General features: G+C 46.9%; 1 protein-coding gene across 1 annotated transcript in view; it reads right to left on the bottom strand.

Moving 5' to 3' along the window:
* Positions 1–2,243: 2,243 nt before the first annotated feature.
* The window catches only part of TNR (tenascin R), an 82,747-nt gene continuing 70,419 nt past the window's right edge, over positions 2,244–14,571 (bottom strand). Inside the window, exons 17-21 of the mRNA XM_024758817.1 lie at positions 13,763–13,914; positions 12,236–12,332; positions 7,511–7,672; positions 3,311–3,474; positions 2,244–2,363 (exon numbers count right to left, since the gene is read on the bottom strand). Of these exons, the coding sequence (XP_024614585.1) occupies positions 2,244–2,363; positions 3,311–3,474; positions 7,511–7,672; positions 12,236–12,332; positions 13,763–13,914 (695 nt within the window). The remainder of the gene's footprint in view (positions 2,364–3,310; positions 3,475–7,510; positions 7,673–12,235; positions 12,333–13,762; positions 13,915–14,571) is intronic.

Below are 14,571 nucleotides of genomic sequence, written 5' to 3'. Positions count from 1 at the left end.
TCCTCCCTTCCTTCCTTCCTCCCTCCCTTCCTTCCTTCCTTCCTTCTCTCTGTCTCTCTCTCTCTTTCTGTCTTTCATAAAGCAGGGCTTCTGGTGAATTTTGGTTACTTAATTGTGCTCTCTCACCAATGCCAATTTCCATTTTCAGGTCAAAGACTAGCCTTACTGACTGTCAAAACTGAAAGGGAAACCATTCTAGTCTAAACTTTCTTTCAACAGGTGAGGAAACTGAGGCCCTGAGAGGTGAAACAACTGTCCTGATGTCATAGTGCCAACAAAGTGGCAGAGCTGGGCCTATTCCTGAGACGCCAGGTTCCTCCTTCAACATGCTTCCTACTGTTCATTGGTGTCCCGCTCCCTATCTAAATCTTATTTAATCAACAGGTTTCTTGAAAGGATTGTTTCTGTTTCTTCTTCCTTCCCCTAGTTTTTTGAAGCCCATGGTGAACTGAGAAATGGAACCTCTGTGTCCAACACTGGTCCAGCAGTCACATCCACACCACGGCAGTGAGCAAGGCCTTGAGGGTCTGCTAAAGGGAGAATGCAAGTGGCAGCTGACTCCATCCTCATAACCTCAGAAGTGTGGTTGTCAGTCTGAGGGACTCTCCTTTCCTGGTTAACAGAGCCTGGTTAGATTGTGGATGTTTCCATTAGAAAATTTCCAACTCTCAGGCTCATCCCGTGATCGGTTGGGAAAGGCCCAGGATGCCCCAGTTTGACTAAATGTGGGCATTACAAAAAACAGAATTGGGGCCTTAAGGAAAAGGAGAGGAAAGGGAAAAGGCAGCTGGGGAGACCGGGCTTGGATTTTGGCAGATGCTGCAGGGATGCTTGCAGCTGACATTTGATTGGAGAAGTTGAAGGGTCATGGCTTTTAGAGCCTCCAGCTCTCTTGGGTTTAAAAATCAAATCATGCCAGTGAAGAGAGCACATCTCATAAAATGGGAGGTAGGCCCGCACTCCTCCCCTCTTCACCTTTGGATTTCTAGATGTTATTTCCGTTGGCACTTTTCATTTTTCCTCTCAAAGGCAGAATAATAAAAGAAGATGGAGAAAGGCTTCTCATGAGCTCACCTCATTAAGGAGGTCATTCCTGTTTCTCACAGGACGAAAAAAGAGGAGAAAACTGAAACCAAACCCCTAAAATTCCACCTCTTCCCAAGGATTATCAGTCAGGGGAATGGCTGGCTGGTCATATAAATTCTTCTGACTCTTATTAAGCACCGCCCCCGCCCCCCATCCCCAAGGAGAGCCTGGCTGAAGAAAGGAATGAGGCCTTTCGTTTGCAATTCAGGAAAAAAAAAAATCCATGACAAATAGGACCAGAAATAGAGAAAATGGAGCTAAGTGAGATCCATGTTCCCAATGGAACTGGTCATCTCAATGGCGGGGACCCTGATTTCTATTTCTTCTGTCCTTTCCTCCATGCCTGACCCCAAAGTGCTACAAACCACAACTATCTCCCCCTCCCATCTTCAAAGAAAGTTGCTGTCTGTGACCCAAGGGAGGGGCAGGGACTTATGACCCCTAGGTACACAGCTGCTATGCAGCCCAGGCCAGGGGCAGGCAACACCTTGGGAGCTAGAATCCAAAACAGTGGTTGCGCTTGTGGGGCCGTAGGGGGTCTAAGGGTTAGGATGGAAGTGGGCAAAGGATGGGTTGGCTGGAAAAGAGGCCACTACTCTTGAAAGGTGACAGAGGACACTTGGCTGGTAAGAGTGTCAGATGAGAATCTTTGGCCCGTTAGGCCTTGGGTTGTTGGGACGGGGTGAGGTTAATCTGTTTCCTTTTAAGGGGACTTGTTGGCAAAGCTTTCTTGCTGAGGCCTCTTCTCTGGGCTGGGGTGAGAACCTGGCCATCCAAGGCAGTGACCAGAGCGCAATACCTGGAAGTGAAGGGCATCTCAGAAGGAGGGCAGGAAAGAAGACACGTGCCTGTCACCGTCACAGAGTCTGACTCCAGGATTTGCCTTTGAATTGGTCTTTTAAGAAAACGTCTCACTTTTCCTCCTTGGTGGGAAAAGAGGGGTAGGTTAAGGATGACGGGGTAGGAGAGAGCATGGAGACAGAGGGTCAGGCCCGGGGGCAGCAGAAACCATGAGCTGCTGATTCCTGCTACATCCTGCTTCCTTCAAATGCTCTTAATATGTTGCAAAGCATTACTATGTCCCCCACCCCTTGTTTCATATTATAAAATACAAACAAATGACAGAAAAGGTCAGTTGGCTCGCAGCCGCCCACTGCTTAGAACTGCAAGGACCGCCGTTTCCTCCCCGCCATGAGACGGTGGCTGTAGGGGCGCATCTTCATTTCCACGAAGGGGATGGAGAACTCATGGCCTTTCCAATGGTACCAGTTGATCCCCTGGGAAGGAGAAAGAGAAGCATGTCAGATCACCCCTACCCCCTCAACGGAACTGCCAGCTTGAAAAGATAGAGGATGATGAGAGTGGAGAATCCAAGATGTGCATTTAGTCATTTTCCATTAACGTGAAGCTTGAGGCTGAGTTCCCAAAAAGGGCAAGAGAGCAGAGATTTTTTTCTAGCTTTTCTCTTTAGACATTGCCAGTGGCCTGGGTCTATAATGGGAATGTGTTGCAGGTCATTCCTTATTGCTGGCTTTCTGGTTTTGGTTTCAGGATTTGCACGCACCAGTAACTAGTACTGAATTTCAAATTCCCAACAGTATAGAAGCATTTCGAAGAGCATAACTGTGTTTGACTGCTCACTCCTGATGGGAGAGTCAGGTGGTTTTCACCTATCAGGTGACCAACCGTCTTGGTTTGCCCAGGACTAAGGGGTGCCCTGGCCGCTAGCCTTTCAGTGCTAAAATTGGAGAGGTCCCAGTTGGCCCAGTTGGTCACTCTGTCACCCAACCCAGCCTATGGACTTGTGGTCTCTGATGGGGAAAGACAGTCCCATTTACACTGCTATTTCTGATCTCTCCATTCCTAGGACACTTCTTTGGATGAAGCTGAGCCTCTGAAGCTGTCCCCGAACTTGATAAGCTTTTCATGGGATATGCTAGATGAGGAAATGAAATGGGACTTGACTGGTTGTCAAAGGCTTCTCTGGGTGAGTTCCAGCTCCTGAGTCCAGGTGCCTCCCTTTTCTTCCCCTGGCTTCGACTCTGTTCTGCTCTTATCCCAGTGTCCGCATTACTTTCCTCTTTATGGGAGTCCTTTCTCAACACTCTGAGTGTATCTTTTTAAAAGGGAAATGTAAGACCCACCTGTGTGCTTAGAACATAAAGCCAAGGGACGTGGGCTGCATGGCTCTGGGTCATTCATACAGTGGCAGAACTTCACCCACCTGGCTGTGCCTGGACTCCCCGTATTTCCCATTGAGGTTGGTCCGGTGGCAGTTCTTATACCACCAAGCCCCCTTGTATGACATGGCACAGTTGGTAACTGCAACATCATTGTCTCTGTCCTCTGTGGAGAAAGGGCGGCCCTGATGATAGCTGAGGGAGTCCCCTGGAAAAAAAGACACATTCATGAGGCCGTCCAACCTGTTGTTCTTTTGTCAGGATGTTCTGGACATTTGACCCATGCCCAACAAACCTGGTGTCCGCTTAAGAGACCTTCCACTCACCTCTCGGTTCCTATCTGGCTCCTCAGCCTGGCTGCACTGAGCTCTTACTCCACCTACCCCTTGGGTCCACTACTTCCGTGCTGCTCTCCCCAGCTCATTACAGTAAGTCCCCTACATATGAACCTTCAAGTTGCAAACTTTCAAAGATGCGAACCTGTGTTTGCACGTCCAGTCACGTAAGTTAGTTCACATGTCTGGCGCACATTGTCACGTGCGTGCATCCTCTCCAAGTAGTTGTGCTTTTGTGTACTTTGTACTGTATAGAATACGGTAGAACAGTATCTTTATTTCTTGCCTGTTCCCTCGATGCCAGCCCCTGTATGCCAGCTGTTGTACTGTACTTTTCAAGGTACTGTCCTGTAAAGTTAAAAATGTTTATTTTTGTGTGTGTTTGCTTTTTATGTATTATTTGTGTGAAAAGTATTATAAACCTGTTATAGTACAGTACTATATAGCCGATTGTGTTAGTTGGGTACCTAGGCTAACTTTGTTGGACTTAACGAACAAATGGAAGTTACGAATGCGCTCTCGGAATGGAACTCGTTTGTCTGTAGGGGACTTACTGTGCCTCATTGCCCTGGCCTTCTGCTCAGAACTCTGTCCACTCAGCTCCACCTCACCATCCCCATCTGTTTCTTTCAGGCCAGCACTGGGACACAGACATTCACGGCTCCTTTTGTCTCAGAGGAGACAGTGATGAGCCATGGTGACCTGGGCCAGTCCGGGTCAGACACCGTACAGCCTGGCTTTCTCCATGGCTCATCAGGCCCAGTCAGCTCACACCCAATATCCCCCTGTTCAGAACTTGGGGCCACATGTGAAAAGGGACATTAGCTAATTAGAGTTCCTGTCCATAGGAAACAGGATGATAAGAAAATCCTAACCATGTCAGAGGAGAAGTGGTTGGGGAAACCAGGGCTGTATCTTGGGGAAGAGCAGGCTTGAAGGGGGAGACAGTGTCCATTATCACTGACTCCAAATATTTGATGGACTATTGAGTAAACAAACAAACAATCCCCCCCAAAAACAAAAACTCTTTGAGAAAGTATGAGGATCAGTAGGTAGAGACTGCAAGGTGGCATATTTGGGCTAAATATATGAGGAGAAATTAGCTAAATATTAGAGCTGTTTATAAGTAGTATATACTATTTGGAGATATGGAGAGATCTCTATTCTTAGAGGCTGGGTGTTCTTTTGTTGGGATGTTATGCAGGGGACTCATATGAATTGAGTATTTGAGGTGAGGTATCAAACCGTAATTAATTTATACCTACTAGCCAAACTTTTGGCAGGATTTGTGGTTAGAAATGTTGTGAAGGGGCTCACACTACTGATTGAGTGTTGTCTTAGATGCTTCTGAGGTCACTTTAAGCCAGGATAGGTCATAGTTCTGATCCTGTGGCTTCCGAGTCCACACTCACAGTGGCCACTCAATGCCTCCAAGTGCTTCTGGCCACAACTTAACTCTTAGGAAGATGATCTTTGTTTTATGGGGAAGCCTGATTCCTTCAGGCCAGTTGGGTCCCTAAGTCCATATGTCATTATTTCTATCCCATCTTTTTCATTTCCCCCTCCAAGTCTCTAAAAAACCAGGCTTTGTGTCCACCCAGAGCTAATCCCACTACCTGCAACTCATTCTTTCCCATGTCTTCCAGGTCCTGGAGAAGGCAGAAAAGATTTCTTATTTTCTCCTTTCTCCTTTCTGCCCACCATGTTATGACAGAACTCCTCTGCCCCCTCCATTTTAAGGCTCTTCAGGGCTTGGCTCCACCCACTTTCTTTTTATTCTTTCTGAACTCACACCCTGTCCTAGACAGCCAGGCCCTTTGCACTTTCCCTCCCTCCATGGTAACTGCTCCTTTTGTGATTTTTCTCCTAGGATTTTCCTTCCCTGGAATGTTTCCTTTACCATCAGGATCCCAGTCAAACGCCACTGCCTTCATGAAGCCTTTTTCAACCACCCAGAACCCCCTTCTCTGAATGCCCGGTAAACTGGGAGTGAGTACCATTCATTTTGTGGTGAGTTGCTTCTTAATGGTCTGTTTTTGTAAATGGATGTTTAGTTCTTGCAGAGGTCATGTCTTATGCTTCTTTTGAGTCCTCACAATTCACACAATGAACTTTTAGGGGTTGCTCAACAACCTTTTATTGATAACTTGACTTGGAATTTTCAGTTCTAATCCAATTAAGAGTCCTGGTTAGAGACTTGGATTTTTGTAGCCTTTGAGAACAACGGAGATGGGAGAAGGGGCTGAACTTGGAATTGGAGGCCATGGGGATGGATTGTTGCCAGAAGGGCCAGTAAAAATGAGCAACATATAAGATAAAGGCAAGGGAACTTGGGCAATAGTAAATGCCAGAGAGAGGATGGGCTTTTCCTCCCTGGAGACCTTCCAACCTGGAAAGAACAACCATTGTGTGAAGTTGCCCAGAGAAGGGGGCAGCCTACATAAGCCTAGTTTCTCATCTTTTGAAGAAGATGAACTGAATATATGACGTAAGAGGTCAGACTGCAATTAATTTATGATGATTGGCCAAATTGTTGGTGGGACTTGCCTCTGAGACATGACAGTAGAACGCAGTCCAACAGTTATGACCTCCATGGGGCCCAGTAGAGAGAGATAGAGCTGCAACAGAGGCTGCAGCAGCTGGGCTCAAGTTAGACAGGTAAGAGCATAGGCCTGGAGCAGGTGAAGTGGTGGGAGGGAGGGAGGCCATGTAAGGAAGTGGGAGGGCTTGCTTATTTTTCTGTGGGAGAAATAAGAACTGCTTTTCTGCAGGCACAATTCTAATCTTAGGGAGTGGTTGGTATCAGGTTATTTTTGCAATGATTTAGTCTGATATTTTGTTTAATACACTCCATTTCAATGGCTATTTTATGCCCAAAGTATGGTAAATTGGATCTTTTGTTGGGGCACTTCAGGCAGGTCTGATTGCCATTGGGAATGATCTCCCATATGACAAACAACAGGGGAAAGTGTGTCTTCTCTTTGGAGTAACAGTACCTGGCTGAGCAGAGAAATAACTGAGCAGATGCAGTCGTTGGAGAGGCAACACTTGGATGATCTTCTTAGTTCCAAGAGTTATAAAAATGTTGCTAAATTTATATCCTAGCATTTAGCCCTATAATTGGAGTTAATGAAAGGACCAATAACTCCGTGTACCAAACAGGTTTTAGGAAATGTGCTATAAGAGAACCCTGGAAATAGATTGGCAAAGGCTAAGAAGCAGACTGGATACTATGTTCTGATAAAACTATTAATGCAACAGAGCTTATAGAGATGGTTTTGGTCTACTTAGTGGAAGTGCCATAAAAATCTGTACAGAAAACGTGACCATGTATGGGGTTCTCGTAGAGGAATGAAAAGGAATGTGGCCCATGGGGAACATTTAGGAGCTGTTGTGTGTTCCTTGATGGAGGTGTTATGGTGACTTCTGATGGAGGGGAGTAGAGCTCAGAATGGGGGGGATCTGTCTTATTTCTATTAGTTCAAAGATGGTTTTCCTAGATGTCATTACAGGGGAGATTTCTACCGGACAATAGATGATTATACTGTCACTGGATAAGAGCCTATGTTGATTAATCTAGACAAGAAAAATAATCCTTCACCCTCACGTTGTACTATTTTTTGTTAACTTTAAAAACACTTTCGCTCTATTTATCACATTTTTTTCCTGACTGCTCTGTGAACTAGGACAGGCATCATTATTAAGATTTTCCAGATGAGGAAGCTGAAGTCCTGAGAAATTGATTTCAGGTCACCTGAGTGGTGAGGGGCAGCGTGGACCAGAGGCAGTGCGCCAGCCCTCTGCCCTCCTCCTTGGCTAGCGGGGAATTCTGCAGCTCAGGCCTAGAACATGGGGCCCGGTCCTGCTGCACGCCCACTGCCCTTGGGGGGCTGCTCAGGGCCAAGGTACCTGCAGTGCCGTTGTAGCCTCCTATGCGGAGTTTGTACAGGCTTCTGCTGCCCTCGACAGAGAACTTGTCGTAGTAGGCGAAGGCGGCGTCCTGGCCGTCACGCATGTCTATGCGCAGCTCGTAGCGGCCCTGGGACGTGATCCCGTGTATGTTGTCCAGCCCTGTGGAGGAGAGCAGAGAACGCAGTCAGCCTGGCCTCAGTGGCTTTGGAAATGGGAAGCAAAATGTGACTGTGGCCTCAAAACAGGTGTTCTGGGAAAGAGGAGGGGTACTGGGATTGCTTTTGCCTTCAGTCCTTCCCACGTTGTTATCAAACAGATCCTACCAGACTGAATTTCCTCCTGCAAAAAGACCAGACCAGTCCTGCCGATGAGTTCCCACCGCAGGTCAGCTCAGGGGTCCTACCATCTAGTCATGACCCAGTACCGGACAAGCCCTGAGCCTCGGGATTCCAGGCCCTGTCCCCCGCCACCTCCCACTCCAAACCATGGTGTTAGTTGAAGATGGCAAGAGGCATCACATGGGTGTGAATTCTTTGGTGTGAGTGATAGGAAGCAAGAGGTATAAACACTGATCAGAGTAATTCACAGTAGGCCCTCGGGGTCCAGGATATCCTACCATCTCCTAGTAGCCTGGGAGGGGGTTCTGTCCACCATTAATTACTCTGCCCTTTGTTCTCTCAGCCTCTAGCCCTCCTGAGGCTCCCATAACTGGGTCAGAGAATATTGTCACCTGTCTCCTAACTCCAGTTCTTTTCTCTCTAATCTACTTGCTATATCTTGCACTGCTACGTCTTCACTCGTCTTTCTGGGCAGTTACCCTCCCTCACCCACTCTCTCCTTGGCCTCTAAGCTTCCCAGGCCTTGGTCTAATAGATTCTTGTAAGGTGCAGACCCCATGAGTCCAGAGTGAGGCAGAGCCCAGCTCTTCCTTGGTGATATTTTCTCATATGTATTTTCTTGTCTCTCTGCCCTGGATGGCTGTGCTCTGGGACTTTCTGATTCTGACTACCTGCCCATACTTTGAACCACTCCCCTTGCATTGCTGGTGATCTCTGAGTCCTCCTGATTCCTACCTGCTTACTGAACTGGGGTCCTCTTGCTTTACTGTGACATTTGATATCTATCAGAGTACACCATGACTTAGAATAAAAAAATTTGCAGAGGTGGAAAGGAATCTAGAGATTACTTAGGCTAGTCTCTTTGTGTTGTGGAAAAGGAGGCTGAAGTCCAGAGAAGTGAAATGACTGGCTGAGGGTCACCTCGATCTCTCTGTTTCCCTATCCTGTTTGAGAGTTCAAGCTTTATGTTAGTTATATGTTGAAAGCTGTCTGCTATGTGTTGCGTGCCGGGTTGCTCTTACCCTAGGCTTGTGCTTGTGCGGATATGGTGGATCCTGGCGGTGCCCTGCCCGGATGCCCTTTATTTTTTAATTTTTTACTGTTTTTATTTTGAAGAAGGGAGATGTTACAGCATGTTTTCTAGTATAAGATGTATAGGGGAAAACTCAATGAAGAAGTAGAGAGAAGAGAGAATTGTCAGAGGGGGAAGAATGATCCTTCAAAGGCAAGTGGAAATAGGAGCCAGCACACATCTGGAGAGTTTGGTTAGATCACAGACAGTCCAGATGCCCTTTAATTGGACAGTGGACATAACCCCCAGCTGCCAACAACTCACAGCTGCCTCCTTCTTGGATCATTGCCCTTGACCGAACAGGAGTTGCTCTGCTCTGGAAGTTACCTGCTCCTTCCCCCATGCCTTGGGGCAGACCTCCATCAATACCTGATGAGGAGGTACCAAATCCCAGCCCCCTTGCCCCACTGGGGGCCAATCTGAGGAGCAGTTTATGCTCCAGAGCTTCCCTGAGGATCAGACTGAACCTAATCTCCCACCAAGATCACACTGTTGCATTTTTCCCCCCTGCTCTATGCTATTTCCCTCATTCCCCTTCTGAGAGCACCCCACTGATAAATCACTTGAACAAGAACCCCTGTCTCAGGCTTTGCTTCTAGGGAACTCAACTTACAACATAAACCATGGGTCAGAGTGTTACCCCTAACCTGAGTATTGTCACCGATCTACACATCACCAGGCCGGGCTTCTATTTAAGAGCCCTCCCCGGCTCCCTATTACCTATGGCATTGAGTCAAACCTTCTCTTCCCCACTTTAGGTACCACAACACGCCTCTGTTCAACGCACCTTACCTCATTTTCTTCTTTCCCTGAGCTGCATCTTTGCTCTGGTTGGATGGTTTTTCCATTGTCCCGTTTGCACATGTCAGAAGGATCCCTGCCTTCCCTCTTTTCTTGTGTGCTTCCCTCCTGCGTTCTTCTTACTCATCCCCCAATGCCTTCTCCAGGAAGCTGACTCTTCCTTCTCTGAGTACCTGCGGCCTTCTTGTCAGTAGCTCACGTACAGTGTTTCCCAATGTGGGAGGGCATCTCTGATGACGTGAGAAGTATTTGGGGAATAAGGACTAAATAACTTTGGACAGGTAGGGAGAAAGATATTTCCAAATTCTCTCTTTTTCTTAATAGATTAAGGGGAAACCTTAACCCTGATCCTAACGGTAACTCTCGTACTTTGTGGTTTCCACCCAACACTTTCTAATCTCCATTTTTAGTACCGCCAGCACAGCAACAACTGGCATTTAATAATATATATACTGCTTTCTTTTCATTGCATTTATTTTTGAGACTCCCTTTTATTTATGGCACATGGTGACTAGCTTTCCATTTTTGGCACTGCTGTAAAGTTTCTTTCACAAAACAGTAGATTCCTTTAAGAAAACAAGCGAGATGTAGAAAATTCAAGTGCGTGATAGTTCAGATATTTTCCAGATATGGTAAAGACTGTGAACGGGGTGTACTGTAGCTGAGGTTTGGGAAACATGAGCACTGTCTGCTATGGGCACATTGATTCCTGTGCTTTATACTTATCTCCCAAGCTGTTTGTAAACTCTTAGAAGGTAAGGATATTTTCCTATTTACTTGACTTCTCTTTCAATGTTTTAATGTGATTTTTACCTTATATTTTTTATTATATTCAACAGCAAATACAGATCTGGGCATCTAATAGGCACTCAATAAATTCTTATTAATTGATTGATTGATTGATTGATTGTTATCTACACTTTAGGTACCTACTATCCCCGGCCACTGTGATAGGTAATGAGGTTAAAAATGAATATGGTTTGGTCCCAGCCCTGAAAGAAGTTTACGTAGTATAGTCAAGAGAGACAGAAAGGAAAATGGACACTGATTTGGACCACAGAAGAGAAAGTAGCTAATTCTCCCACAGGCAAAGGGTGAGAAAAATGGGTAGGATAGGTCCTATGGAGGAAGAAGAGGTTAGCTGGGCCTTTGAATAGGCACAGAGCACAGCAAGGTGTACGGGGGACGGGGAAAGTTGGATGGCAGAGCGTTCCTTGCAGAGGAAACATTAGTGATTGTAAGGGTTTGGAGTTTGGGGTGGGGAGGGATAAATTGGGAATTTGGGATTAACAGATACACACTACTATATATAAATAGATAAACAACAGGACTTACTTATAGCACAGGGAACTATATTTACTATCTTGTAATAACCTATAATGGAAAAGAATCTTAAAAAGTGTGTGTATGTGTGTGTGTGTGTGTATATATATATATAAAACACTGAGTCACTTTGCTCTACACCTGAAACATTGTAAATCAACTATACTTCCATAAAAAAAAGTGCTTGGGGTCTGGTGTCGGTTGCGGGGTGCAGGGAAGAGCAGCAGTGCTCTTGGAGGTGGGGCGCAGGCCCAAGACGAGGGCCTTGTACCACAGCCAAGGTGTTTAGTCTTCACGTGCTGGTGATGGGGAGTGGTTTAAAAGCTCCACAAATGGGGTTATAGCCGTTGCTCAGATTTGGGTATGAGGGAGATGATTCTCCTGGCCATGTGGACAATGGGTGGTCCAGGAGGCAGGAAGGCCAGTGAGGGGTTGTTATATGAGCGTCCAGGAGAAAGATGTTGAGGCTAAGCGGGATAGTGACAGGGGAGAGAGAGAGGAGACCACGAATACAGAATACAGATATCCACCTTTCCCCTGCCTTCCTTTATAATCACTGTGAAAATCCAACCAAGAGGGAGATGCAGGGAAAAATAAATTTACTGCTTTCTAGGATTGGCTTCACTGCCATCTGCCTGGGTCAGGTGTGTGTTTACCTTCTCACACTAGTTCAGTTCTCAAGCTACACCTCCTGCTTGTGTCAGACCTCTAGGAAATTGCCGGTCACCTCTAATGTCATTTTCGTTTTTTCCCTTCCCGTCCCAAGTCAGTAATAACATTCTTCCAAGGAACTAGAGCCGAGTGACTGTCTCATTTCTCTTCCGACCTGCGGGCTGGCTGGCTGGTGTCTGGCTTCTGAGAGATGACCAACCATCCTGTTGCTCCCTCTGCCCCCTCCCCTCACCAGGCAGCTCTCTCCCTTTGTAAAAGTTGCCTCATGTCAAGACCCATCAGTAAGAGACTATTAATGAGGATGGGAAGAGACAGAGCAAAGAGGAAAGCACCACAACAAGATAGAAACAGATCAATAGTGGAGCCTAACAGAGCAAGAGGTACTGAAAGCAATTCACGAGCTGTCAGCTTCTCAACGGACACAGGGTTTCTGATAATCCCAGATGGACACAGAGAGGAGAAAGATGGACAGAGAACTGGAGCTGCATTCCAAGGGAAACAAAAAGGAGGCGTTACCCAGCCAAAACTCATCCTCCAGGTTCCCAAAGCCAACGCGGTACTCAGCCCATTTCCGGAAAAAATCAGTTTGGCCATTCTGCCGCCTCTGGAATACCTGTGAAGAGAAAGAGGGGAAATGAAGAAAATGCTAAGGAAAATAAACTCTGACGAGTAAAACTGCCATAACTGGGTTTTACATCTGCAGTGACAAAGATTCTCAGATTAAGCACCACTGCAGTACGGAGCTCGGTATTTGCACAGCAGTCGTAGGAGATGCTCAGAGCCCTTCTCTGAAGCGCAGGGGTGCTTGATGAACAGGCCAGGGTGTAATGTTGACACTCATTTGCACCCCTGCAACGTAGAAAGGATATGAAGCCCCCAACTAGTCGAGGGAAATAGGCTTGACTCTCAAATTAATCTTTTTGCACCACAGAATGCAGTAGAAAGCATTTCTCACCAGAAGAATGGGACCAACTTCAGATCAGCTAGGAGCTGTCATCATCCTATTTCAGGCAAAGCAATTGCATATCATTCACCTCCCGAGCTGTTTAAGTGCTAATTTCATTTACCCTCCAATACATCAGCCTCGACTTCAATTTCCAATTAGGCTTTAAGAAGAAGGCACAAATATGTCAGAAACATAAAAGAAAATGCTTCCCGAGAGTGGCTGTTACGAGCACAGCCACCATTTAACTCCATTCAACAACTATCCATTTTGCACTGTGAAAAATCCAGCGCTGTGTGTTGGTGCTGGAGGAGGGATCCGCAGGAGGAGGGTGGGTGGAGGGGCTGGGTTTCCATCTGCCCTGACTGAGCTAATGCTGCTCCCCTTTCAGGCCGGGCTGCCGGAACTCGCCCATCTGTGTAGTGGCCTGTACTGATGTGTGAGGCCATTCGCCAGGCTGCCCTTCCTCTTCTTTCTGTACTGCCCTATCACACATGGGAGGAGGGTGGTGACAGGAAATGGTGTCTCTCTTTTCCCCACCACTTCTCCTCCCTGAAGGCTAGGACAGCTCTGGGGAAGAACCAGAGAGGCCAGGGAAGGATGGGGATGGGGGTGGCCTTGGTAACTAGAGGGGGCTATCCGGGTTCTTCCCCTCATCTGCTCCGCCATATGTAATTCTCCAATAGAAAGATCCTAATCATCTCCCCATAGAGACTCACCTCCTCCTGCAGGGGACTCATCTCCTCTCTTTCTTTATTATTTCCGCAGTCTTCATCAGGCAAGACCCCTGGGCCTCTCTGAGCCACTACTCCCTTTCCCTCATGCATGAGCTATGCCCACAGAAGGAGCAGTTTTCCTGGGGCTCCCTCACTGGGCTGGGCCACTGCAGCCTCAATATTCTTATTCCTTCCTCTGCCTCACCAAACCTATGGGCTGCTGAGCAAGGCCCTGAGGACAATGCAAAGCCCCAGGTTGGGCATGAGGGGAGTGGGTGAAAGGATGGCCAGAGGATGGTGAAGTATAGATGGATGGGTGCTGAGCCAGGTGGACTGAAGCATCGACGATGCTGGTGGGCAGGGAGAACAGCCGCAGGTACTCACAATCCAGCCACCCCCGTCGGTTGTCATATCACAGTACACCTGTAACTTCCGGCTTAGCTCTCCGTTGAGGAAGATGGTGTAAACCCCGCTCAGAGTGTCTCCGTTCATCAAATGCTGGGCGCAGTCTTGAGGATGAGGGAAGACCCGGCCCCCTGCACAAGAAAAGAGGCAATTTCCAGAAAGGGTCCTTCCTCCCACTATGCATAAGAGCCCCTTGGATCAGAGAACAGTTTAGAAGGTCTCACGGTACTTCATCAAGAACTGTAAGAAATCCTCACTGAATCTGTGTATGAATCCTGCATCATCTTGCATTCCCTCTTTTCAACTGATGTTGGGTTTATCAGACAGTATACAGTTTTACAGGATCTGAGGACCAAAGAGCTGTGTTCACTGTGTGGCTCCCCCATTCACCTACTTGTTTAGCTTAGGCAAATAGCCTGACTTCCTGGCATCATCTTTTTATCAGAAAGATGGGGATAATAAAAATATTCCTCCACCAAGGGTGAAGGTATGTTAGTAATTGGTTACTTAGGCGATGATTACAGAAGCATGGAGCACATTAAAACACCGCAGAGTCCACCTTTCAAAAGAACAAGGGGGATTAAGCACAGCTGTCTGCCGGAGTGCCCAGACAAGCTTAGTTTAGCGTTATCAAGAAGATGGATATCTATTCCTCCTGCAAAATAATCTCCTGATTGCACTAAACAATCAAATGGCCATGTTTTACAGTTCAGTTTAAGTTTAAGGAGAGGGCAGAGGAAATAAATTGCTGCTCATCTTTCAGAGAGAACAGCCCTATTTGTAGAACA

The sequence above is a fragment of the Neophocaena asiaeorientalis genome, unplaced genomic scaffold, assembly GCF_003031525.2.
Source record: "Neophocaena asiaeorientalis asiaeorientalis breed wild unplaced genomic scaffold, Neophocaena_asiaeorientalis_V1.1 scaffold182, whole genome shotgun sequence".
Lineage (NCBI taxonomy): Eukaryota > Metazoa > Chordata > Mammalia > Artiodactyla > Phocoenidae > Neophocaena > Neophocaena asiaeorientalis.
This window is presented reverse-complemented; position numbering and strand designations above follow the sequence as displayed.